This window comes from Phocoena phocoena, chromosome 4 (assembly GCF_963924675.1).
Source record: "Phocoena phocoena chromosome 4, mPhoPho1.1, whole genome shotgun sequence".
NCBI classification, from domain to species: Eukaryota; Metazoa; Chordata; class Mammalia; order Artiodactyla; family Phocoenidae; genus Phocoena; species Phocoena phocoena.
The window spans coordinates 68,019,550-68,047,523 of record NC_089222.1 but is presented as its reverse complement, the minus strand read 5'-3'; the positions used below and the strand labels follow the sequence as shown (position 1 = coordinate 68,047,523).

The following is a 27,974-nucleotide window of genomic DNA, read 5'->3' as shown; positions in this document are numbered from 1 at the left end:
CAGAAGATTGTTGAAGTGAAAAAAGGTGTCCCACACCAGCCCATCTGAACCTACCACATTCTGCTCACAACCTCATCTTCTACATCACCCAACCGTCACCCTGTTGCTGACCTGAATAAACAGTCATCTTACTCACATCTCCTAAAATGACACAGGGACACACTCACTGTTTCTGAAGTAAATGCTGGTGCTGCTGTTGCTGCTGCTGCCTGTATGTTTCAATCGTGTGCTGAGGAAGGTACTGCATGAGTTCCAGGGATTCTTTGATCTTCAGCAGCATTTCGTAAGTCTCACGGCCCCTCACCTATGTCAAAGGGCAGAAGAAAAGTGAAGAAAAAATGAAGAGCTGTAGAACTATCAGGAGTCCAGTCAATGCTCATTATTCGTGGATTCTGCATGGACGAATTCGCCTACTTGTTAACATTTATTTGTAACAGGAAAGACAACACTGGCAGGCTTTGCAGTCATTCACAGACATGCGCAGAGTGATGAAAAGCTGATTCAACCATTGTGCAAGTTCCCAGCTGAGCGGGAAGAAAGTGATGCTCCGCCTTTTTGTTTCAGCTCTCATGCTAGAAACAGGTGTCCTTCTCATGGTCTAGTTAGGGCCACATTTTTCACTTTTTGTGGGTGATTTTTCCATTTAAAATAGTTCCCCAGGGCAGCTGCCATGCTATCTCATGTTCCTAAGTGCAAGAAGGCTGTGATGTGCCTTATGGAGAAAATATGTGTTAGATAAGCTTAGATCAGCCATGAGTTATAGTGCTATGGGCAGTGAGTTCAAAGTTAATGAATCAACAGCATATATTAAATAAGAAACACACATGAAACAAGGTAATGCATTGATCAGTTACTAAAAACATGACCAGAGGCTCACAGAAACCTAATCCTGTATTTCCTCTAGGAGCAATGATTCAGTATTTGCTAGTACAGTGTTCACAGTGACTTTATAAAGCATAAGTACCACAAATAACCAGAACTAACTGTAATTACCCCTAGAAGAACACAAGTTTTCAGTGGAGGTAAAATGCGCTTCCTTCTTTAAGAGAGTCTCTTAAAAGCTTTAAAAAGTCTGAGCAGCTATTTACAATAGCCAGGACATGGAAGCAACCTAAGTGTCCATTGACAGATGAATAAAGAAGATGTGGCACATATATACAATGGAATATCACTCAGCCATAAAAAGAAATGAAATTGAGTTATTTGTAGTGAGGTAGATGGACCTAGAGTCTGTCATACAGAGTGACATAAGTCAGAAAGAGAAAAACAAATACCATATGCTAACATATATATATGGAATCTTAAAAAAAAAAAAAAAAAGGTTCTGAAGAACCTAGGGGCAGGACAGGAATAAAGACACAGACGTAGAGAATGGACTTGAGGACATGGGGAGGGGGAAGGGTAAGCTGGGACAAAGTGAGAGAGTGGCATGTACATATATACACTACCAAACGTAAGGTAGATAGCTAGTGGGAAGCAGCCGCATAGCACAGGGAGATCAGCTCGGTGCTTTGTGACCACCTAGAGGGGTGGGATAGGGAGGGTGGGAGGGAGGGAGACGCAAGAGGGAAGAGATATGGGAACATATGTATATGTATAACTGATTCACTTTGTTATAAAGCAGAAACTAACACACCATTGTAAAGCAATTAGACTCCAATAAAAATGTTAAAAAATAAAAGTAATCCCAGTCAACAAACAAACAAACAAAAATGTCTGAGCAGGACCAGGACTAGAGACAGGCAAGTGGAGAACAAAGGGCACTTGCCTGACCCCGAGAGTGAGTGTCTGTTTACCCTGTGTACCCTAGCACATCACCTGTCTCCTCCCTGAGCATGAGAGGCAGAGTCTGTCAGAATTCAGAAATGGAAAGATTTTCTCTGCCTTTTGTTGGGTTAACTCCTACTAATCCCAGCTCTGGGATCATGCTCTTTGAGAAGCTTTTCCTGACCTCAGTCTTTTAGGCTGATTCTTCCATCCTTCCTATGTGCTCCCACAGTGTCATGCCTAGCTTTGCTGAAACACTGATTTCATTGCATTATGCCTATTTGTCTCCTCACTAGAACGCAAGATCTTGGAAGGTAAGAATTGTATCCTACCGATCTCTAAGTGCTCAGGGTCTCGTATTACTGCCACTCAACAAATACCAACCAAATTCATGGTAAATTAAGAGTTCTTTTTTTTTCTTTACACATTTCAGTTGGGCTAATTCTTCACTAAAAATAAGATGTAACAGAATACAGGGTATCTCCTCCATTAGTACAAACTGAAATTTCATGAGAAAAACAGCTCTTCCAGTGGTTTCTATCTCATCAGCTGAAAACATACTAGGTCTTTTGGAATATCTAGTATAGCAGGAAAATGTTTAACTTAGAGTCCGTATGTCAGTTTCCATATGTAGGCTGAGAAACAAGACACTGAGAATCTTAGCTAACTCACTGTCTAATTATTCTGCCAGCAAGCAGTCTAATTCCCTTACCCGACCTTCAGGGCCCGAAGAAGGAAGGGCAGCAAGCACGGCACACCCAAACCTGTGGCCTAGTGTTAATCCCAGTCAGATCTCCTGGCCTAGCTTGTCTGTGTCGCAAGTCAGTGTAGATGGCATCAAGAGATATACTGGTTACCCAAACTCTGCTACCACTCTAGACAGCAAAGACCTAAGGTAATAAGAATTCGATGAACTACAACCATAGCCTAAAACGGGGCACCTTGGTGACCTTGAGAGGGCTTATATTCCTTGTAGGAATGAAAAACCCTCCTGCACAATAACTGGGCCAAGTCTCTGGCCATTCCCATATAATTGAAGAGTCTGCCTGACTTGGATTTCTTTATAGCACTCCCTAAGAGAAATCCCAGGCAATTCACTATGTATTATCGACTTTGTGAATGCCTTCTGACAAAATTTTAGTCCTAAATTGGTATGACCATGCTGTCTAAAATCATCTTATCCCTCTTAAATAATGAAGTACAAATTAATTTTAAATAGTGGCATAAGAAAAATTTTATTAGGAAGGTAGCTTTGACTGGGTGAGCCGTAAGTAGAAGATCCCACACTGTTAATATGTTCCAGAACTGTAGAGGGAAGGAGTAATTTCCTAATTTTGCAAAAAATAAATTCTCTGTTTTATCTCACTAGTCTCCATCACCCTCTTCTCATTGTCACAGATAATCGAAAGATGACCCCAGAGTAAAAGCTCATTCAAAGAAGGTGAAAATGAAGCGATCATGGATACCCAAGGGAGACTCACTGGTAAGTATAGCAGTTCATCATCTGGGGATCTTCGTTTCTTGATGGATGTCATCTGGATGCCATGTGTATTTTGACGAAAAGCTGGTGGAGGAAAAATGCAAGTTTCATCCTGGGAACATTTCTGAAGCAATAAATACATTTATTACACAGACAGTAGCACAAGCAACACTTATGAGATTAGAATTTCTAGTTCTAAGCAGCCAGTAATTGGTGATGATTGCTTTTACCTTAGGTGTAAACCTAGCAATAATGAAGCGGGGAGGAGGGAAGGTGAGGGAAAACAAATGAAAGAAAACCCCGGGGGAGGTCGGGGAGGCTGGGAAATGGCCTCTGGCTTAAGTAGTGCTGCAGGAATCCTTGTGTCTTCCTGGCATGGGTCTGTGAACAGCTGTTCAGGAAAGGAAGATACATTGGTTTTGTGTTTTATTTTTCAGGTCATTTATCTTCCAAGGAGGTAAACGCATGCTATAGAGGTTGTCTTGCCAGTGCATTCAGCCTTGTGAGTTTACCCTTCCGATGTCAGTATGTACATCGCACAACTTCTGATAAGCAGTATCTCTTTCTAGGACCTCAGTCTTCTCTTTGGTAAAATGAGTGAATTAATCTCATAAATCCCTAAGGTTTCCACAAGGTAGAAACTACACCCAGGATCCAGGGTATAGAGAGGATTCTCCTACCAGAGTTCAAATAATCGTTCTTACTGAAAATTACTGATTTGTTGGTAACTGAGGTGCTCAGGGAAGTGTATGGAGCTAGGCCAACAGACAGACCCAAGAGGAAAATAAGGGTGGAGATATAATTATGGATATTATATGTACTATTGATATGGTATATATAATATAAATCCTATACATATGATTTTTTGAGGAGAAAAAGAGACTAACTGGAAAAGCAAATCACACTGAACAGCCAGAAGTTAATGGAGGTCAGTTGTTATAACACTGTTGTCCTGTAAAATGCGACAAAAATTTTTATTTCTTCTGCAGAATAATCAGTAAAAAGACTAAAACCTTTTTCACGATACAATTCATAGTGTGATGTTCTTTACAATACTTGCTGTAGTGATATCAGGCTTATGCAAGACACCTTCTAGAATTATGTGTCACGCTTTAGTAGCTCGTGTGGATCCATGGTTTTCAAACGCTTGTTACCTGAAGAACCTCTGTTACCTGAAGGCCTCTGGGGACGTGTACCTCATGGGCAAGAGGTGGTGTGAGTGGAGCATGAGACCACAGCCCACCCCGACTCCCGCTTCTTCAGCTACAGCAGCTCTGCTTTGCATTTTGCATTCTTTGAAATATTTCTTTAATAAAAGCTTTTACTGCTTAAAAAGACCAGTTGGGAAACAACTGACCTAAATCATTAGCCTCACTGTAAATGATGTAACTAAAGCCCCAAGTGGGTCCTACACATCAAGATTCAATGAAACCCAGATCTGCATATTTCCCAGACTGTGCTTTATAAAATGTGTTCTTAAATCTCACTATTCCCCCAGACTCATGAGGAAGGCAGGTGGCATTTTCAACCCTCACGCTCAATAAGAGAAAAGTAAATGGATACCAGTAGGCTAAGATACTGCTTCTCAAACTTTAATTGGCAACAGAATCACCTGCAGGTCTTACACAACATAGGTTCCTGGATCTCACACCCAGAATTTCTGATTCAGCAAGTCTGGGAACTAGGAATTTGCATTTCTACCCAGTTTCCAGGTGATGCTGACGTTACTGGTTTGGCAGTCATATTTGGAGCGTTGCTGACTAAGAAACCCTCACCGTGATGATTTGCTTTTGAAAAGCTATAGTGTACACCTGGAGTCCATTTCAGCGAGAGCTGCTCCCATCAGCTCTGGGGCCCTGGGTCATACTTGTCTCTAAAGCCCTTAGGTCTTATTCTGCAGCTTCTCAAAGATCACTCCCCAGCCCCCCCTCTCTGGAGAAGACTTAACCCTACCCCATTTGGCCACTACAGCTACTTACGGCGCTTCGTACCATCACCGTTCTTTGTGCTGTCCGAGACTTGCTGCTTTCTGATACTGTCTTCATCTGCCTTCCTATCTCTCCCTGGGCAAGCACAGATCCGGGCCTCAAAACAGCGGCGGCCCAGGACTTGCCCACTAGGAATTAGAGAAGAGGAGAAGAAAGGGTTAAATTAAAAGAATTTGAAAAGACCCCTGCTGGCCATCACCAGTGCACCACCACTACCAGCTCCCCTATGGCTGCTTTGAGGATGGGCCCCAAAGCATCTGGCGGAACACAAAAGTGCTTACACGCCATGAGCAATATTAGTAAATAGCATCCATTTGTTCTGCAAAGAACCTCCAAGCCATTAGCTGAACAGCTGTATTTAGCTACATATTTTGAAGGAAACTTGAGTTAAGCCAGTGGATGTCTCCAGATAAAATCCCCATAGGCAGCTCAGACTTATTCAAAGAAACTGTTAAATGCCTTAGGGGCCACATGAAAACAAACACTGTCGAATCAGAAACTATTCCAGTCAAATGTCAAGAATTCAGGTATGAAGCGACTTGAACACCTTCGCAATTTTTTTTTTCTCTTCTACCTTTACCCACCCCGTCCTGTCTCCACTTTCTTAGATCTTTTATGTAAGTGTTTGCAGCAAGGATTTAAAGCACAAAGGACAAATTCAAGGGTAGCTCTCTGCCGCACATGCAAAGGTAATGATAAAGCAAACACAATTTCACTTTGCCCTCTGCCCAGAGTTTCTACAGAATGACAATTCTGCAAATGCCACTTACTCTCTGGTTTCCAGAGTAACGATGATTAAAATTGGACGGCGGTTCATCCCTCCAACACAACTGCTGTTACACATGAAATTGTACAAGACTGTCGTGAATTCAGTGCCAACCTTAACACGGAGAGGGGGAAAAAACAGTCGGTGTTAACCATGGTTTGAACTGACGTTCTCTCTTCTCAGTTCTTCCTTCTTAGTTCTCACTTATTTAAACAACGCCACTTCTGAGGAAGCGATATGCCTTCTTCTACAAAGGCAAACAGTGAAATTCACAGTAGCTTCTTCTTTGCCTTGGATCTTGGGACGCTTAAAGCTAATATCTGTAACATTGGACCCTACCCAAGGTGAGACAGGCTTTTAAAAAATAACCATCTTTGACCCTACATATTCATTTGCAAGCTGATCATATCACCTAATTCAAATAGGGTTCATCACATATACGAAAAGAGAGAGATGAAAAAATTACTAACTGTAGCAGTAATGCTCCAGGGATATTTTCCTGAGGTGGATAAAAAACAGTACAACATATATGTGAATGTACACTTCTATAAAGTACACTCTGGAGCTTCAAAGGTCCTCAGAATTAAATCATCTAGTCCAGAATATGAATTTATGGGTGAGGCAATCTGAAGCCCAGAGATGGAGAGTTATAAGCTAAAGGTCCACAGAGTGAGTCAGCAAACGAAGAGTCTCTGTTCTCACTACCCCAGTGTTCTTTCTGCCACACCACTCTGCTTTTCTAACCTGCGAACCTGTACGTTCAAACTTCAGCTAAGAGTTCCATCTTAGGGTCTCCCATTTTCAGGCCACTGTAAAAATACTTGTATCCAGTACTCGTGTACATCCACTACTAGCTGAATTGCCAGTTAAGATCTCTGGGTAATAATGCCACGTATAAACTCAACTGTAGATTCAATTATTGTCTGCCTTTAAGATGGGAACATGGGCACAGAGCCACATTACCAAGTACAAATTTAGCACAAATTTAGGAGTTTTGAAGGGGGATAGAGAAGTGGCCTGTGGAGAAGAGGGAGAGAAGAAACACAAAAAGGTTAGTTGTTTTATAACAAGGACTAAAATAGAAATTGATGCTTGAAACACCCCCTCTCACCAAAACTAATAATCTCAAGTTTGCCCAATCCTTATCTGTTTACCTGAGGTGGCTCATAAGGTACAAGCACACTCTGTCTTCCTGTGATGGGGTCTTCTACGTACTGGGCATGGCTGTTCCCTTCTACTCGAATCAAATGACTAGGAGGGGCGATCTGTCCTGCAGAACGGAGAAAGAAAAAAAAATTCTTAGTTCTTCACTCTCAAAACAAAGAAAACAAAACGAAACTGTATGGACAGAACGTTGGTGGCCAAAGAAATGGCTTGTGTAATAGAGGCAATATACATCCTTGAAAAGAGGAATCGATCCTGTTGCCAGAGATCTAACACATGAAAGTATCACCACCCATGTAGCCACAGAAAGGACAGGAATGTTCATCTGTATTTAAGGGAACAGTCCCATGTTTCTGATGCTCAAGGTAAACAATTCAAGCGGTAGAGAACTCTATGACTACACCTCTGACCTGATCCATACAGGTGATTTTTCTAGCTTCTCTGGAAAATGGAAGAAAAAGGAGCAAAGTTAATTAAAAAAATATAGTAGCTTGAGAGAAAATACTGCTCCCAAATTGACCATTAAAAACACTAAATAGGAAGCTACGGATGGCAAGGATATAACTTTCAATTTGCCTATTCTTCTTTTCATCATGAAGTCTCCATCTTACTTTGGTCATAAAGCTGGGAAACTTACTGTTTTTATTGCGCTGCAAGAGCCCCAGGTTAGAGGGTAAGAAAAGGCAAGCAAGTTTTAAAAGAGTATAGGCAAAGTTTCACAAAATGTGATACCTGGTGGAACTCGAAAAGAAAGAAGCTGCTCCCAGAGTTAATGACGTGAAAGTGTTTTTTAACCTTTGGCTGCACTCATTCTACAAATCGGATATTCAATACAAGTAAAGAGCTAAGTGTATCAAGATGCTCTCTGCTCTCTGAAGCATCATCTATTATGGCAAAAACTAAAAACAACTATTATGTCAAACAGTGAGAAAAAAAAAAAAGAAATGCTTATGTCACCTTGAGGGATGGAGGGCAATTATGGAAACCTATAATGAAGCCTAGGGAATAACCTTTATAGCATATTGTTAAGTGAAAAGCAAGATGCAAAGGTATGGATAATGAGATCATATAAACAAGGACTAGAGATTAGTCTGTAAAATATAGTTGTATTAAGCTGGGAGGATTTTAACTTTCTCTTTTTAAATGTCTATTTTCTTTCTCCATTACTTTTTTCTCTAGCATCTATTATGTTCTCTACGTATACACATTGGCTACCTACCAATCTTTCTATTTTTCATATAATTTCTATAAAAAGTATCCTAACTCCCAACCCTCCTGCACCCTCATCACTCTTTGATGAATCTTTTTGCTTTCTTCTGTCCTTCTTTTCTATTTTTCTGTCTTCTTGACTTAGCCTGCCTTCAAAGAACTTTAGAACAGCAGATGTAAGGGGACCCTTGGAAATAATGGCCTCTTCTGTAAAACTATTACTGGATCTGAGGCTCAGAGGCTGGGGCCTAACTTACCTATGGATACAGCACTTAAAGGTAGCCCCAAGATACCTGCTGCTTGACTCCCAGTCCTTCACTTTACTGTTTCCTGTCCCCAGCTCACGTTCTAGATCTTCTATTAACTCGTCTTGTCCATTATTTGTCTTCATTTCTTTTTCTTAGTTCCTACTTCCTTCTTCTATTTTTTTTTTTTTAATATTTCTCATCTTTTATGCTCCTATCTCTTCCCCTTCTAGACCCTAATTGGTCTGGCCTTGACAATCACCCTGGGAGAGGCACTGAAGCCCCTAGCCAGGGCCCAACAGACCAGGGGCCACATGTTCTCCTTAAACCCTCCCATTAAAAAAAAAAAAAAAAAGAAGAAGAAGAAGGAAGCAGTAGTAGGGAGTAGAGAGGCAAGTCTAGGTCACTGAGCAATTACCAATATTAAAATAAACAGTTCAATCATTGTGAAAGCCTGAAATTTACTCATTATTCTCAGACAGTCTTGTCAGCCAAAAAGGTAGCCTGAGCTGCCATCAGCCAACAGAGGTTGGAACCAGGTAAGTGGGCACCAAACAAAAGTCTCCACAGGAGCTCCATTTCAAGGAACTTAGTTGAACGGCCACAGATCCCCATTCTCCTTACCCTCGTTGAATTCACGGCTCAGCTCATGGTTGGGGCACCTTTTCACCACTTCAGTGACATGCTCGGCCTTCTTGTAGACAGGCATGGCACGGATGACAGCGCCCTGAGGAGGTGGGGTCATCACCTTGATCTGGATGGGGCATGTCTTTGCAATCTGGCAGTACAGTTTCTTCAGTTCAGTGGAATACTGCTTAGAGATGGGCCAATGGTGGAGGAAAGAAAAGAAACAATAGGAGATACTGTTCAAAATACCTGTTCAAAATCAGAACAAGGAACATGTATCTACTTTCTGTAAACACATACCTTTATAGCTGCCTGTATGAAACCGAGCAGGACCCTGTGGGGCTCCTGGGCAGAGAAGCCTTTCCAGGTGCCCCGTTCCTTGTTTGTAGGGAACAGACTCTAGCCTCCATGGCCCTCCCTGAGCCCCAAAGGGAAGTTTCAAACATTTGCTAATCAGGGAAGGGAGAGGATGCAGAGACAAATGAGGAGCAGCCAAAAAACAATAGTGCAGCCTCGGGGCAGGTCCTGGTTCTGCCTCAAGGGATCCACAGAACAATATCTTTGAGCTCCTTACAGAACCAAAACCCTCAACAAATGGAGTGAGCATTCTTCATTCCAGAGAAGACCACCTGAGGCCAGATTAAAGCAACCAGAAAAACTCATCAGACTACCTGAGACCAGACTACAGGAGTGCAGCCTCTGCACACGCCCTAATCTTATCATCAACTCTGCCCTTGAACCATCACTATAAAACTCCTCACCAAATCCTCCAGGGTTGGGTCACACAGCTATTGAGGGCAGGAGCCCACTCTGCCCCTCCTTTGCCTGGCAAAGCAATAAAGCTATTCTCTTCTACTTCACCCAAAACTCTATATCTGAGATTTGATTTGGCACTGGTGTACAGAGGCTGAGCTTTCGGCATCGCGTTCACCGTTGGCTACTATATGCAGGACACCTAGCAATCTTATTCGAGGGCATTCTATTCATTGATCAAATTAATCATTTCTTTCCACTTTAAATAAAATCCTATGTCTACACACTATTTCACATTTATCAAAACACATTTATGTCATTATTTCCTGCTATCTTCTCTTTAGGATGAAGAAAGAGATTCTCAGAAATATCTCAATGATTAACGCTATGAACAGCTTTACAGAGCACCAGAAACTAAATGGAAAAACAATGTTCTCATGTACTGAGTATTATTAAACAGACTATAATTAATCCCCCCCTTATAATACTCAGAGGAATTAGGGTTTATGGAAAAAGATGTTTTAAGATAGAATATCTGGCAGATAGCGAAGACATTTTACCTGAGGTCAACCAACTAGAAAACTGCAAAGCAAAATTTCCCGCAAATGACTGCACTTATCTTCTAAGGTCATAGCCTAAAAGAATGAGGGATCTGGAAGGGGCCACTTGGTCATACGCTCTCATGAAAGAAGGACTGCTCTGCTACAACACAGCAAAAAGATTATCTTTTCACTCACAAGTGACTGAAATTTTTCCTCCCCACGCTACCTTCTGTAGGGAGAGGAATTTCAGTGGTTGGTTGACTGTAAAATTAGAAAATAGGGTGGAGAAAGCATGACACCTTGAAGAAAAAGTTCCATCCTTGTTTCCTCTTCCCACCTCTGAAACCATATAGAAAGTCTACATTCTAATCTTTATACTATAATCCTTAAACCTTATCACGCCTGTTCTCTGGGTCAATGCCTCATCACTGCATTCCTCCTCATTCTGATGTTGAGTGAAACCACCCAGGTAGTGGGATTGCTGGCCAAGAGCAGGGTACCCAGTAACACTTACCCAAACAAAGGTAAACAGACACACAGTTACAATCCTAAATTGGCAGCAACATCCTTCCAGGGAAAAGACACTGGAGAGCAGGAGCCAGAGTGGCAAAGGGATTCATTATTGCTATGTTCCAACCCAACTCTGAATAGAGGCAAATGTCCCATGGAAAAACACATTTAAAAGGGCTTCCCTGGTGGCGCAGTGGTTGAGAGTCCACCTGCCGATGCAGGGGACACAGGTTCGTGCCCCGGTCGGGAAGGATCCCACATGCCGTGGAGCGGCTGGGCCCTTGAGCCATGGCCGCTGAGCCTGCACGTCCGGAGCCTGTGCTCCGCAACGGGAGAGGCCACAACAGTGAGAGGCCCGCGTACCGCAAAAAAAAAAAAAAAAAAAAAAAAATTGCTTTACCTCTTCCTTTTGAAATATAATATTTATTTAAATAATTTTTTTTTTCTCCCAAGCATTTCATTATATGAAATTTTCAGTTAAAATTTTCTTAATACTAGACGTGTATTACATAATTGTTTCTCCATGCCCACAGGTCAAGGATTAAACACAGCAAAAGGGTTTTATATAGCGTGAAGAAATAGGAAGCATGCCATAGATCAACCACAGAAAAAAAATTCTACTTGGGAAACACTGAAAGAAATCTAGGTAGATATTTTTCCTCTAGTGTTTTTAACCGATGACTTTACAAATAAAGACAACGTCTTAAAGCATGTTATGAACTCATTTTTATTGAGAACTCTCAGAAAATAAGCATATCTGTTTGTGTTTTAACTAAACTAGGAGATGTACAATCTAAACATGAGTTTCATAAAATGCACCTTAGGAAAGATGATTGCAAAAAAAGTTTGTCAGCTAACACCTAAAGGCAAATAAGGCACCCATCCAAGCGTGTAAAGATTGCAAGAAAAGAAGGATAAGTAGGACAGTTAAGAGAAACGTTCTGTTTCAATAGCTGATATACTGTAAATCACACTTGACAGACTAAAACGTAAAAGTAGTAAGAACAATCTCAGGCTTCATCAGGTTAAATCTTCACTCATCCTTAAGAGGTGGGAGGGGGAATCTAATTTCTGTGTTTCAGTAATGATATGCAATAATAACTTCACCATTTTCTGAGCTCTGGAATAAGAAATTTAATCTTCACAGAAGCCTAATAGGAAGGTACTACGGATCCACAATCTCTTATCTGAAACCCCTGGGGCCAGATGTTTCAGAATCCAGAATTGTTTAGATTTTAGAAAGGGAGTAGAGTTCATATAGCGTATGTTATAAACACCTCCAGGAGGATTTAGTGGGCCACCCTATAATCAAATCTTAATATTTCTTCAGAATTCATGAAGATTCACACTAAGTAGGAAATGGCCATAAACTCTCAATGTTCAGGCCAGGTTTCACCACCACCTGAGTTTGCCACGAACTTATGAAATTAAAACAAAACCAAAGCAACTTTTGTTTTTCAGAGTTCTTTGAATTTCAGAATTTCAGATAACAGATAATGGATCAGTATTATTATCCCCATTTTATAGATAAGAAGAAGGCAGAGGACTTGCCTGAGGTCACAGAGAAGATCTGGTTAGCAACCAGTATATAGGAATCATCCATAGTCCTGGGACAGTAGTTCCTCATCTCTCATTCTCTTGGCTCTGCGGTGCATATTTCTGTACTTTTATTTTTTTCTAATTCTCAAACGTGTGGCTATTTGCCGAATCAACCTAAGAGGTATACAGTCTTCTCTAACATTCAAATGGAGCTCAAAAATGATCTACTTACCATGAATAATTCCTCTTTATTTTTTTCTCAATATAATAATGTTTGCTCATTTCAGTGCAGGGAGAAGCAGCAAGTGAGAGAAGGGAAACAATCCTGGACTAGGAGGAGGCCGACCTAGAGGCTAGGACCAGCTGTCTGTCAGTAATTCTATTACGGCTCTGGGGAATTCATGAAAGAGGTCCTGCTCTTTCACATGGTGTATGAAGGCCCTTTGTATTCTGGCTTTATCTTCCCCTCATTCCCTCCCCTCACCCCGCAAACACACACACTTCCCACTCCCATGTTCTACCCATGCAAACCTCATCATGCCTCAAACACACCATACATTCATCACCCACAATTCAAACATACTTTCCTTCTGTTCTCCACACCGTGCCAGGAAAATTTAGATATTACTCTTCAGCTAGGGCTGCATCTGGGGCTGTAAACCATATTTTCCAATTTTAGTGATGAGGGTTTACTACTGACTAAATCTAAATGCCTGACCAGGGCCAGGATACGTTCCAATTGTTGCTTCCAGTTAAACTTCCAGAACTGCTGTTCAGTAATCAGAGGGGCTGAAGTGGTCTGGCATGGTTCCTTCTTGACAAAGCCAAGTTTCTGCTACTCTATTTCCTTCATTATTTGCAAATTGGTTCTGTGATGACATTTAATATTTTTCCAGTACTAAATTCAGTCTCCCTGGCCTACAGTGTATTCATAATTCCTTAGACTTGCCCGCTTCCCCCACCAAATAGCCACTATCATCTTCACCAATTTTCCATGCTTCTACAAGATCACTAAAAACGGGAATCTAATTTATGCCAAGATTTTAAAATACCCTGGTGATTCAAGTCAGCAGAGACTACAAATTGGAATACATCTGGATTCTTTTAATGTCTCTCTTCCTCTCTGGGGCTTTGAAAATTGACCTCTAAAATGCTCCCAAACATTGACCTGAGATTCTGTAAATCTAAAGACCAATTTCTTCTTTTGGGTATGTATGCTTTGTTTTCCTTTAATCAGCTTTGAAGTGTAATTTACTATAAAAAAACACCAACTTTTAAGCGTACATGTTGGTGACTTTTGACACGTGTACACTCTTATGTAACCACTATCATGAGTAAGATACACACCATTTCCATCCCCTCCCCAGCCTTCCCCGAGTCCCCACCCCTCATCAAAATTATCTTTTTCCCCTTTGCAGTTAATCTTCACCCCAACCCATTCTCAGGCAATCTGTACCTGCTTGCCCTCGTTACACTTTTGCCTTTCTAAATTTTTATAGAAATGGAATAATACTGTACATTATGTGCCTGGATTCTCTCACTTAGCATAACGCTTCTGAGATTCACTGATGTTTTTGCATGTATCAGCATTCTATTTTATTATTGAATGGAATTCCATTATTTATCAAGTCACCAATTATTTCCAGTTTTTATTTACTATGAATAAAACTACAGTTGGTTTCCATATCTGTGGGTTCCACATCCACAGATTCAACCAAGCATGGATTGAAAATATATGGAGGAAAATTTTTCCAGAAAGTTCAAAAAAGCAAAACTTGGATTTGCCATGCCAGCAACTATTTACATAGCATTCACATTGTATTAAGCATTATAAGAAATCTAGAGATGATTTAAAGCATAAAAGAGGATGTATGTGGGTTAAATGTAAATGCTACACCATTTTATATAAGGGACTTGAGCATCTGTGGATTTTGGTATTCACTGGGGGTCCTGGAACCAATCTCCCATGGATATGGAGGGACAACTGCATTATGAACATTTATATACAAATCTTAGGACATATGTTTACATTATCTTGGATAAGTACTGCAAGCGTGATTGCTGATTAAGTGTATGCTTAACTTCATAAGAAACTTCCAAACTGTTTTACAAAGAAGTTGTACCATTTTACATCACCACCAGCAGCGTATGAGGGCTTCATATCCTTGCCAGCACTTGGTATTGTCAATTTCAATGCCATCCTAGCAGGTATGTAGTGGTTCTCATTGTGGTTTAAATTAGCATCTCCCTGATGTTTAATGATCTTGAGTATCTTTTCATATACATATATACTTTGTTTATATTTATATTTTCTATAATGAAAAGTTTAAAATATAAATCTATTTATATTCACTTTATATTATTTTTATATACTTATTTGCTATTCTTTGTTGAAATGTCTGTTCAAATCTTTTACACTTTTTAAATTTTCATTTTTTAATTGGGTTGCTTGTGTTCATAATTTGAGTGAAAAGAGTTCTTTATGTATTCTGGATACAAGTCCTTTATGTAATATAAGTTAAAAAATTATATATTTTCTCCCAGGCTATAGATTGCCTTTTTTACCCCACCTTCTGTGCTTTTCCAAAACAGTTAATTTTAAGAAATTATCAGTATTTTGCCTTTAAGGCTCATGCATTTTGTGTCCTAAGGAATTTTGGTCTAATTCAATGTTAGAAGGATTTTCTATGTTTTCCTGTAGAAGTTTGATAATCTTAGCTCCTGCATTTAGTCCTATATCTGCTTTCAGTCTCCTCTTTCTCTCCCTTCTCTTCCTCTTTCTCTTCTTCTTTTTAATGGATATTCAATTGTTCCAGCACAGTTTGTTGAAAAGATTATATTTTCCTCCTATTGAATATCCTTGGCAACTTTTGTGAAAATTACTTGACCGTATGTGTTCAGGTCTTTATCTGGACACTGCCTTCTCTTCTATTGATCTATTCATACATCAGTATCACATTGTCTGGATTACTCTAACTTTATAGCAAGTCTTAAAATCAGGTAATCTAATTCTTCCAATTTTGTTCTTTTCCAAAATTGTTTTAGCTATTCTAGGTCCTTTGAATTTCCATATAATATTTACAAGAAATTTGTCAATTCCCACAAAAATGCCTGGTAGAATTTTGGATGAGACTGTGTTGAATATACAGGTCATCTTGAAGAGAATTAATATCTTAGCAATATTGTATATTCTAATCCATGAACATGGTATATATCTCCATTTAATTAGAACATGTTTACTTTCTCTCAGGAATATTTTATAGTCTTCAGTGTGCAAATCTTGCACAAATTTGTTAGATTACTTTTTTAATACTTTGTGTGTGTGTGTGTGTGTGTGTGTGTGTTATGCGGGCCTCTCACTGCTGTGGCCTCTCCCGTCGTGGACCACAGGCTCTGGACGCGCAGGCTCAGTGGCCGTGGCTCACGGGCCCAGCCGCTCTGCTGCATGCAGGGTCCTCCCGGACCGGGGCACGAACCCGCGTCCCCTGCACCGGCAGGCGGACTCTCAACCACTGCGCCACCAGGGAAGCCCTCTTTAATACTTTTTAATTGTAAATAATACTTTAAAATGTTACATTTCTAATTGTATTTTTCTAGTACATAAAATATAATTGATTTTTGTATATTGACCATATATCCTGTCAATATACAAAATCTTTCTAAACTTATTAGTTCTAGTAGTCTTTTGTAGGTACAATTTTCTACATAGATGATGATGTCAACTGCAAGTAAAGCCAGTTTCATTTCTTCTTTTCTAACATGCATGACTTTTAATTTTTTATTCTTGTCTAACTACATTAATTGAACTATCATTCAATTTGCTATTGTTTTGTTTTTCTTCTTTAAATTGGTATCTTAGATCATTGATTTTAGACTTTCATATTTTCCTAACGTAAGCATTTAATTCTACAAAGTTCACTTTAAGCACTCCTTTAGCTATATCTACAACATTCTGATGTATCTAATTTTTAACATTGAGGAACACATGAAGCATTTCTTTTTGGGGGGTTGGGTTCTATTATACTTCGTATCCAATGTAATAAGGGACAATACAACATTCTTGAGAGAAATAATTCTTTCTTTAGGTTTTTGGTTTGTTTCATGGATTCCCCTTCTAGTTTGAACTTATTTCCCCTTTGCACATTTTCTTACCATTCTAAACAGATTTTTTTTTCCATTGTTCTTCCAAGGTTATATTGATCTCTAGCTAGGTTTTTCCTACTGACAGGTATCAAATCAAGAACCCAACTGATTTTATACCTGAAAAAAGAATCTACTATAACCTAAGAATTTCTTTGGTGACCCAAGTCCACTGCATTGAATTTCCAGCAGCTTTTTGGGTGGATATTAAACATTCCAAACTTTATGTTTGAAATTATAAAGTTTCTCTCCCTGTAGTGCTGTTGCTATTAGAAGCAGTTATGGGGATTAAAAACTTATCCAACTTCTTCTTTTTTTTTTTTTATAAATCTGTCTGTTTTCATAGTTATAACAACATGTATACATAAAAGAAATTATGGAAAAAAGAAAATATATGACATATTCCCCCTACCCAGAGATACATACCCCTAACATTTTAGACTTTTTCCTATACGTGCGCACACACACACACACACACACACACACGTGCACACACACGCACACATATACACCAACTGGGGCATATCATAAAAAGTTTGGTATCCTTTTTTATTTAACATATCATGAGCCTGTTCTAGTTTTAAAATATAATTTTATGTGGTTATGTTTATAGTATTAAAAAGGGATATACTATGATTTATTTAAGCATGTTTTCTTTTATAGTATAAATTACTCCATTGTAAAAATATTAAAAATAACACTGAAGAGCACATTTTAGTATACAAATCTTTAGTACATAAATTAATTTTAACTGAATCTCTTGAAACTGGATAATTGAGTCAATGTATATTTTAGCATTGTAGAAGTCTGAGGTCAATTTGAACTTTTTTCCTTTAAATTAAGCAAGCTGCTTATTTCTCCCTAGATATTTTCAGGATTTTGTTTCCTTCTTTATTCTGTTTTTGTTTTTGTTTTAAGTGAGAATGTTTCTAAATATGTCCTTTTTTTTCTCGAAATAACTTGGAAATTGGTGAGCTCTTTCAACTTACATGCTTGAACTCAAATCAGTAAATTTCTTAGTTTTTCCTTTTTTTTACTTGTGTTTTTGTTCCTTTTGCTCTTATTAGTTTCTAGAAACATATAAGTCTTACTCTGGATATCCCTCTCTATCCACCATACATTTCATATACTCAAACACTAATTGTTGACATCTTTTTATTTTATTTGCATTCCGGGAAAGCTTCTCAAATTTGTTTTCTCTACCATAAGTATGGCTTTCTAGAGTTAATTCTGTTCTATTCTACTACAAAGAATTGAAATTCTTCTACTGCATTTCAGTTGAACTTGCTTATCTCATCTATCTCCCTTTTTACCTTATCCAGTCATCTTTTCATCAGAACTTGCTATTCTAGGTTTATTATTTTCTTCTCCAACTTTACAGTGCTTATGTTTTATTACTTCGTACTGAAGCAACATTTTAAACCTTTTTTTTTCAGTTTTTTTGATGCTTTTGCTTTCTTTGGTTCATTAAAATCATGTTCCCTTATGCTTATTTTTTTTTAAAGACATGCCCTTAATTTGCTTTTGTAGTTTTCCATGAATATAGCAAGCTATAGCAAGAGCTAGTATGGGCATCCTTTGACATTTTTCAATTCAGTTCCATACTTTTTAAGTAATAAATTTGCTACAGGAGACTGTCAATAGCTTGAGTGTCTAATTTAGTTAGGCATTTTTCTGGAATTCATAATATTTTAGTGGAAAATAAAACGTTGACTACCTTAGAATCTGCTAAGCAGTTGCCATTGCAAACTAGAAATCAAATCTATTTATCTGCCCCTTTGCACATCATTCAATAACTATGGAACAAACATTTACTTGAGCACATACTATATGATGCCATGTACTCTATTCTGTACTAGGAACAGACAGAAATAAGACTTAAAAACCCTCAAGTGGAGAAACTTATGTATCCTCACTGTGTAGGATAGTCTTTAAAATGTAAAATAAATTGGAAGAAAAAATTACTCAGTCCTTACCCTCAAGTTTCTCACAGTTTAGAAGTAGAGTGAAATACAAACAATGCTATAGGTATGTAAAGTGTTATGGAATTACAGAGGATAGAGCAATTAACTACTAATTAATAAATTTGACATTTATTGAGAAAGTACTATATTCAAGAGTCTGTTTTAGGTTTGGAAATTCAGAAGTGAACAAAAGCAAAGGCTCTAAAGGTGCTCACATTCTAGAATAGACAAGTGAATACTATGTCAGATAGTGGATAAAGAAAATCAGAGTAAATTTAAAGGCAGTAGAGAGTCAAGAGCCAGGAGTTAGAGACCCTTATATGAGAAGGATATTATTTTATCTAGAGTTGTCAGAGAAGAATACTTTGGTAAGTTGATATTAAAAGAAAGATCTGAAGGAAGCATTGGTGTGAGCCATTCATACTCCTAGGGAAATTATGTTCCAATTACTGAAGACAGCAAGTGCTAAGGTTCTGGGGTGGGTATGTCTGTCATGAAGGCCAGTGTCACTGGAGAGCAGTGAACAAAGGATAGAGTGATAGGGGATATGATCAGAATTTAGAGAGAAGTTGGGGCCCAGATCATGCAAGATTTTTGGCCAGAGTAAGGACTTCAGTTTTCCTTGATGTGAGATAGGAAGCCACTGGAGAGGTTTGAGAAGGTGACATGATCTGATTTGCATTTTAATAAGATTCTGGCTGTTATGTGAAGAATAAACTCTGTTGACCAAAGATGGAAGTAGAGAGACCAGCAAGGAAGCTACTGCAAATAATCCAAGTGAAAAATATGAGAGTGGCTTAGACCAGCAGGGGAGCTGGTGAAGAGCATCTGGTTTCCAGATATATTTTAACCAGATTCGCTGATGGATTGGTTGGCGTAAGAGGGAAAGAGAAAAGTAAATATATTCCACTAAAGCAGAGAAGAAAGGTTTTATAGAGGTAGTGATATTTAAACTAGGCCTTAAAAAAGACAAGTTAATCACCAACTAGACGGTACACCAAAAAACAGGAGGAAGGAAGAGTCAAGAGGCAGAGGGCAGGCTCTCTATGAAGAAAGAACATCATGAGTACAAGCAAAGAGATGTTAATATGGCTGAAATAGAGATGCGCTGGGGGAAGAAGGAGGAGAGGCAGAGCAGAAAGCAATGAGGCTAAGCGAAGAAGGCAGCTACCAGATTCAGAGGAGACTTGGATGTCACAAGAAACAGGTGGACTCTACCAGCAGGCAAAGGAGAGTCACTGACGATTGCAAAGCAGGGGAAAGACCTAATCAGTGTCTATGTAGTAAGTAAAACAAAGCTGAGAGGAGCAAGACTGAGGCAAAGTAGGGAGAAGGGAGACTTATTAGGACCCATTCAGACAAGAAATGAGGGGAGCCTAAACTAGAGCAGTACAAATGAAGAAAAAGGTGAAGAGATGGAAGAAATGTTTTGGAATTACTAAAACTCAGTCTTCTAGTTTTCATCGTGAAAGATACGCATGGAAGTACCAAAACAGGCCAAGAACTATTATTCATTAGAACTAAAGATGCTTGCAAAAATAATATGTCATTTTCTTATCTCTTTTCTAAAGTCAAAGTAGAATGAATGAGAGTTAGTTTTAACGCAGGGCTCCCGACATTCAGGAGCAAAATGAGACAGGACTTAGTCATTGGACTCATCAACAGATAGAGAAAAGAAAAAATAATTTGTTCTAATTCCGGACAAGGAAAATAAAATACCATGAGGTAACACTGGAATTAACAGGCCAATTTTGTTGTAGAAGAGGAAAGGGCTTAATTCTTAAAGCCAAAAGCTTTGGAAAAGGACTCTTATCCCAAACCAATAATGGGAAGCAATATTACTGGACTAGGGGTCAAAAGATAAGATTTAAACTCTGCCTCTTCTATTTATTCCCTGAGTCTTTATGCAGTTATTTCACCTCTCACAAACATAACATAGAAAAAAAAATATAATATGCAATATACATCTCTTAGAGTGGAGGAAAAAAATCACAGATATGAGAAGGCTTAGTCAACAGCAAAGACCAACATAAAAGGCATGTATGCATTATGATTATTACTGAAGCCTCCTATTTCTAAGATCGTCCACATAAAGTGCTTAGTGTAGCTTAAGTAATCTTGGGAACACTGTGGAAACATGATTATTTCAACCTTTCAGGAACTGGTTGTTGCCACATAATAAAAGTCTGCTAAAGTTTGAAGATTAACCATTTGCAATGAATCACACAGTTCATATTTATCTGCTAGTAATCACTGGGTTCTAAACTGGATTCAAGTTACTAGATTCATTTGTGTAAAAAACTAATGGATTTTGTTGATCTGCTTCCACACATTTGTAAAATATGCATGCATATATCCATAAGTACATGTAATATAATTTTATGTGAACTTAATATTTACTTACACGACACTGCTCAAAATTTAATCTCAGTGGTCTGGCATTTCTATTTCTCATGTTTTTAAGACTTATTCATGTTCTTACATACAAATGTATTTCCTTCATCTTAATTGTTGGAAGGAAAGAAGGGATTGAAGTGGAATGGAGGGAGATCTTTTGCTTTATCTGCCATATTTTATTTAAAGAAAAGATTTGAAGCAATATGGAAACATTTTGGTAGATATTCAGATGTCTAAATTTACTTATTGTTTTTTATATGCTTGAAATATTTTTTTCTTAAATTTTCTTAAAATTTTTCTTAAATGAATTTAGCATGGGTAGCACCAACCTGTAAAATCATTGCAGACTTATGATTTTAGAAGACACAGAATATAGAAATAAGATGTTAGAACCCAGAAGAAACATTACAGCACATCTTGTCTAAACCTGCTTCTCCTCTTGATTTTCAGATACAAAAGTTAGGTTTAGAGAGGTGAAGTTAGGTCATTAATTCAACAAGTATTTATTAAGCACCTGCTTCATGACAGGCTCTGCCCTAGGTTCCAGGGAACTAGCAGTATTCCTTACCCTAAGGGAGTTGGTTTAAAGGAAGCACTGACATTAAATAAATTATTTCTAAAATTGTGACATATGTTCTGAAAAAGCAGAGGGAAACAGGATAAAACATGGGGCTCTACTTAGTCCCGAGGGTTAGGAGGGCATCCCTGAAAAAATGATTTCTACTGGTTGCTCAACTAAATCTAGGCAACATGGGAATAAACTCAGATTTTCCTACTTCTGAAAAGCGCATATTTTTTACAACTTTAACATACTCTAATGATTGAGTTTCCACAAAAAAAAAAAATTGACATTTTAAACCAAGGATTTGGTTCTATGCTTCTTTTATTGACTCACCTGTTTCAAGGAATTTTTAGTGTAAGATACATTTGCTAAGCTTTTCTTAGGTTAGATCAGGAAAAGCTTAGAAATCATTTGGTCCAGTCACTACAGTTACAGAGGAGGAGCCCAAGAGGAATTGATTCCAGAGAGGAAATGAGACTTGCTTAAATCCATTCAGCAATAAGGACCGTCTTGACATAAAGACCAGTGTTCCTCGCCATGCATCATGCAGTTGGTGCTCATTGTATGGGGCCAAAAGGGAACTGGTGTATTTGGTAGCAGAGTGAATTTATATAAATGCAATATGATTAGAAAAACAGATACAAAGCTCAGAGGTCATCTAAAAAATAAAATATGACCACCAATTTCCTACAGGATTACAATATTCCATAGTGCTTTTTCGACCCAATATCACATTCTTTTTAGTTTAGTAAACACGTTTCTCTAGAAATTGAGATCTTTCTTCCCTATTTCGTAACCTTATTCTCAGAATGGGATCTTGAACAAAAGAATAACATGAAATGCCCACCAGTTTCTTTAAGAACCAATTCTACTCCAGCTGATCCTAGGTTTGATAAGTCAGCAGTGGGCTGTACTAATCTTTGTGCCTAGTTAGGTAAGACTGCACGTGAACTTGTGGCTGCTTAAATTATGCAAATCTTAATGTGAAATTAGAAGATGAAATACTGTGATGAGAAGAAACAAGAAAAGAAAGCACATGTGAAAGAATTTTCTTCCAAAGATAGAAGTATTTGATCTCTCCAAAGAAGTCATGGACTTCTGACACTCACTCACTGAGGAATTTCAGGCAATGCATAGGATCTCCCTGAACCCTGAGCCAAGAATCCACGGGGCGAAAATGAGGAAGCTCTGTTAGATGATCTATAATGTTTCTTCTATTTTGAATATTTTATGATCTGGTACAAATCTGTTACAGACACCAGTTACCAGGTTCACACTGGCAAGGTAACTCTTTATAAAGAGTGTGGAAAACAAAGTATTGATCATCTTTCTGATTCCAGATCGAAAATATATAAAAGAGTAGGAGTCAATGTATGTACTTACGTGTATGTATGCACATTCGAGAGTGTGTTTATTCCTAGGAAGTACTAGCCTACAAGCAAGAATGAAAAGGGAAATTTTGGGGTGGGCCTCAACTAAATTTCCTCTTACACAGTCTTGAACATCCACAGGAGCAAAGTATTTCTACAGTGGTATGGAACAGAGGTGCCTCAAAACTAACACATGAAATAAACTCTTTGTTGCTATACACTATCCCTGACAAAATGCAAAAGCAAGCTTTGCCTAAGTTTTGTTTTGGAAGGGAAGGGGAGGGAAGAGGTTTGGTGTATTGAGGGGTGAGCTGCCTAAAGCCAAATATCATGTTCAAATAAAATAACTCCGGGAATTTGGGAAAACAAGAGTAAATTCAGCTCCTTTACTAATAACATGTTGCAAAGAGAAGGGGGGAAAAAAGCATTCCACTAACTATGGCCCACCGTCACCACCTGCCTCAGTCGACATACTATATTACACGCTCTTGGCTGCCAGACTGGTAATTCAGTATCACAATGCATAGAGATGCCAGCTAATATCAGCACACACCTGCGTAATTTTTTAACAGCTCTCTTTCCTAAAGGTGGAACAAAGACCCTTCCTCCCCACTCCATCAAACAAAACAAAAAACAACTTTACTCTTTCAACTTGTTCCAGAAGAAATGCCACACTATATGAAAATCCCAATTGCAAGGCTGCCTTGACCCACAATTCTCCAAGAATATGGATAGTATAAACAAATCAATAATTATATAATCCACCTTACTACTCAAGGGAAGCAATTATGTAGGGCAGCATCAATGCCATCCTGATGCTACAGTGCCAGCTTCCAGATAAATCCACATCTGGCATGCTGTCACGCTAAAAGAAAATGTTTTAAATTTTTTCTCATGTAATACTATGTACATTATGACCTACTACTGGCCGTTAGCCCACAGAACTAACCTTAGCATATAAAACCAGATGCAGGTGAGGTCCATTAAGACTTAGGGCAAATTACCTACTCTGAAGATGGCTGGGTCGCAAAAGGAGAGTTAAACCTAAGCTAATGCTTAAAAACATCAGTGACATTTCTGGCCTTCTGCAAGAATTTGGGTAGATTAAAATTAACAGAAAAAATAATGAGACTTACAAATAATCTAAAAGACAACTACCATTCACTAACAGGAAATGCTAGGTGCACTTCTAGTTTTTAATTCTTTTTTTCAGAGAGCTCAAAGAATACAAGAGGTGAAAGGTGTGGGTCTGTACTACCTTAAATAACATAAAATATTTGGCAGGGGGCAAAAAAAAGGCAAGCTCAAAAGCTGTCACGACAGCGTTCATCCACGCTCAGCGATCATCAAGTACAAAGCCTGCCTTAATTTAGACAGAGCAATCCTAAAACATTCAGTGACTTAAAATTTTTTTCTTTTCTAAACTGTATTCTTGGGAAATGCCAAATTTAAAAGGCCCTTTTATAAGGGTAAGAGGGTGATGAAATCAATAATTGGAATAGTCAGGAAAGAAAATCATACAAAGCAGACAGGGTATTCAGAGAGGACACGATTAAGTTATGGCAATTGCTTTGGCAGGGGAAAGATTAATAAGGGGGAGAGATGAGATACTTGAAAATAAAAATATAAGGGTCAAAACCTAATTTTTGATCAAGAGGCTTTGGAAAATTAATGATAAATAACCAATTCACTAAAATGGAAAAAGAGTCTTAGCTAGAAAGAAATAGACACAGCTTCAGGATGAGCTGCTTGAAATATACCGAATAACCTTATATAATTGCATACATACTGTATATATATTGAATAACCTTATATAACTGTATGAGCTAATTATACGCTATATTCCGGATTTGTTCTCTACAAATAAACTCACTTGAGAAACTTTATAAACCTCACATCTAGGAAGGGAGGCTTTAAAAAAAAATAATAATTAAAAAGTAGCCACTTCAAAGGTTTTAGTGAAGTAAATACACTCTAAACAAATATCAGTCTAATGTTCTGTGATGGATGGCAAACCGAAACACCAAAAATGAAAAGAGGGAGTGAATGAGGGTATACGGTTTGGGGCTGGGTTGGGGGTGTCCTCTTGAAAAGCCAACTTTAAAAGGTTCCGTGGAAAACCAAAATAGCATTCAAGAGCCAACTAATTACCCTCCTGTGACTAGACCACAATTTTATCACCTAATTTCTGAAGTGCATGTGTATACTGGGGCAGTAAATATTGCCTAGAGAGCTGTGGACAGGAAGTCAAGAGGACAGGGCTCTGATCCTCCACCTGCACCATGATTTCCTGCAGCATCTGAGGCAAATCATTTCCCCTCTCGGGCTTCAACTTCTTCATTAGCAACTAAGGTATTCCACTTCGGGCTACATCTACTTCAAAGGAAGGGAACTCTGCAAAGTGAGCTTGCAAACAGGACGCGGGCCACCATATCCTATTGGATCTATCCTACTGATCAGGCAGGTGGAGATCCCCAAATTGGCCCCAGAGTCGTCTGGCATGGTATTCACTTCTTCTCCACGTCTCCCTTCCTGCCACAGTCGTCTAGCTGCCAGACATGTACGATTTGTGCTCTTAATAGTTTAAGAGAAAAGAATCCTTCCTCCAAGCACTTTTCTTGATGGCCCCAGCCAAAGGGCCGCCTGTTGCCACCTGTCAGTTGTGGGGATTAATTACCTGAGCCGAGGCTGGGAGAGGCACATTCTTCCTGGGGCCGCGCCCACAGATGTTGACATCAAGCAGGTGGGCTGTCTACTACCCGCTTACCATGAAGACCAGCCGGGAGCCCACGGGGCCTGGCAGGTGGGGCTGAGGGGGGACACTCAGACTGCACCACAAAGCAGCTATATCTTGGCAGAGAGGAACATGCCCTGGGACCTCTCCAGGAGGCCACAGGCAGCTCTGTGGCCAGCCCTGGACACCAGCCTGGCCCAAAGGAGGCAGCTGCAGCCTCCCTGCTGGAGGGCAGCATTTTGGCACCGACCTTGGAAAGGGGTGGGGTTGGAGCCTGCCAGCCTTATCCTAGCTGCCTGAGGGTGTGACTTTGGACAGCCAGTTGAAAAAGATTTGACAGTCCTGATTGGTAATTCTGCAACTTTATCTCCCCAGGAGGGTAAACTCACCTTTCATTTAGTGTCTCTTGTCAGTGCCACCCCCTGCCAACCCTGCCTGACTAGTAATCCCATTCACAGTGACCTTCACGAAGCAGACACTGGAAGGCATTTGTCAGAGTGACTGGTATACAGCAGGTGCTCAATAAGTGTCAGCTGACCTTTAGTGTTCCCTGAAGTCACAACAACCATGAGGAGACGCCTGTAGTGAGAATGCTCTCCTTTTTCACATGTGTAGAAACTGGGGCTCAAATATTTAAAGTGACACTCCAATAAATGACAGAGCTGAGGATGAACTTCAGGGATTTTGTCCTCTTCTCGGTGCTGAGTAAACACCTGCAAACAAGTCTCCTGACTCCCTGTCATACTCCATGTCCCTCAATAAAACAAACCTGGACGTCCCCCAGTGATACAGGAAGATACAATTATCTGGGAAGTGAAAATGCTTCTAGCAACAACTATGGTGGGCAGAGAATTTTTACCCCTCGCCCCACTGGACAAAACTAGTTTAATTCTCCAACAGACAGATGAGAGAACAGACTCAGAGGAAAGGTCACACCAGAAGTCAGCAATGGGACAGAATTAGAGCCTGTGACTCCTAACTTCCAACCCCGTGATCTTTTCACTGCAAACCATTCATTCCTATACCTCTTCTCTCTAAGAAGGTGTGATCCAGGCTCATCGGAGAGCCTTCTGGGCACACACACACACTGTAGGCGAGAGACGATAATGCCAACCACCGGCTTCCCTTCCACTGCCGTAGTGGCATGCCTGGCTGACCACGCCACCCTCCAGGGCAGAGCTCTGAGTTTCAGCCATCACTTACCCTTAAGGGAGAGAAAGTGTCTTCCTTCCCCCTCAGGGTGACTCATTGTTCCCAATAGCCTGCAAAGCCCTGGGCTTCTACATCTGTCACTCCTCTCCCCTTGGGGCACAAACCTGATGCCCCCACTCCTTCCTCAGCTCCCACCTTCGCATATCAACAAGGCAGCCTCTGGGTTGTGAAGGCACCAGTCCTGCCCAGAGCTCAGGCCACTGCCCAGCAGGAATGTGTGCCAGTCCCTGGTCCAGGACACTGCCTCACACTGTGGATCCCAAACTAGCAGGAGTTCCTCCTCAGTGGCTGTCCTTCTTCAACCCCTGGACACTAGGGTTGAAGGTTATTGTCTGTAGGTCCACATGCATGGTCTGGTGTTCTCTTTTAAAAAGACTCACAGTGCACAGTTCCTAAACCTCTATTCCCTGCTGAAGGCTGTGTCTTTGCAGAGAACAGAAACACGTTTAGAACCCATTGACTGCTAGAGGCACTTAGAGTCCTACCCTACATCGTGGCCCAGGAATCCTTTGCAAGATGATACCCATCATATCTGGTCTGTTGTTAGACTCATTGCTCATTTTGGAGTCTCACTTGCAAATTAACCCTAAAAGCGAGCCCTCTATTCCAATCATTTTAATGTGTTTGGATCTGTGAGAGACTCTTTTTACTGGAAGGCTAGAGGAACCAGTCTTATGAGAAGACATGGGAGAATATATCCAGAGAGTATGGAGGGTGATAGCATCTACTGATTTCCATGAATGACACCATTGCTCACCCATTCATGGAGTCCTTCAGAGTTTATAGAACATTTTCATAAATGCTATTCATTTAACTCTCAGCTAACTCTGAGAAAATCACCTTTATCCCCTTTCTGTCAGAAGAAAGAGGCTCAAGTAGGTAAACTAGTTTGCTCACAACAAAACAAGGGTAGAAGACAGAGTCAAGCCTCTAGTCTAGGTTTTAACGTCAAATCCAGGGCACCTACTGTACTTGTACACACATCATATGGTGCACTGAACGATG

At 39.6% G+C, this 27,974-nt stretch overlaps 1 protein-coding gene across 5 annotated transcripts in view; it reads right to left on the bottom strand.

Moving 5' to 3' along the window:
- Nucleotides 1–27,974, bottom strand: part of TP63 (tumor protein p63) — a 220,952-nt gene that overhangs the window by 19,592 nt on the left and 173,386 nt on the right. For 3 of the 5 annotated variants that reach the window (XM_065876173.1, XM_065876175.1, XM_065876176.1), the window contains exons 5-10: nucleotides 9,244–9,430; nucleotides 7,156–7,271; nucleotides 6,006–6,115; nucleotides 5,227–5,363; nucleotides 3,249–3,331; nucleotides 168–304 (exon numbers count right to left, since the gene is read on the bottom strand). In XM_065876173.1, coding sequence (XP_065732245.1) covers nucleotides 168–304; nucleotides 3,249–3,331; nucleotides 5,227–5,363; nucleotides 6,006–6,115; nucleotides 7,156–7,271; nucleotides 9,244–9,430 — 770 coding nt within the window. The remainder of the gene's footprint in view (nucleotides 1–167; nucleotides 305–3,248; nucleotides 3,332–5,226; nucleotides 5,364–6,005; nucleotides 6,116–7,155; nucleotides 7,272–9,243; nucleotides 9,431–27,974) is intronic. The other 2 variants (XM_065876174.1, XM_065876177.1) reach the window with 1 other exon arrangement.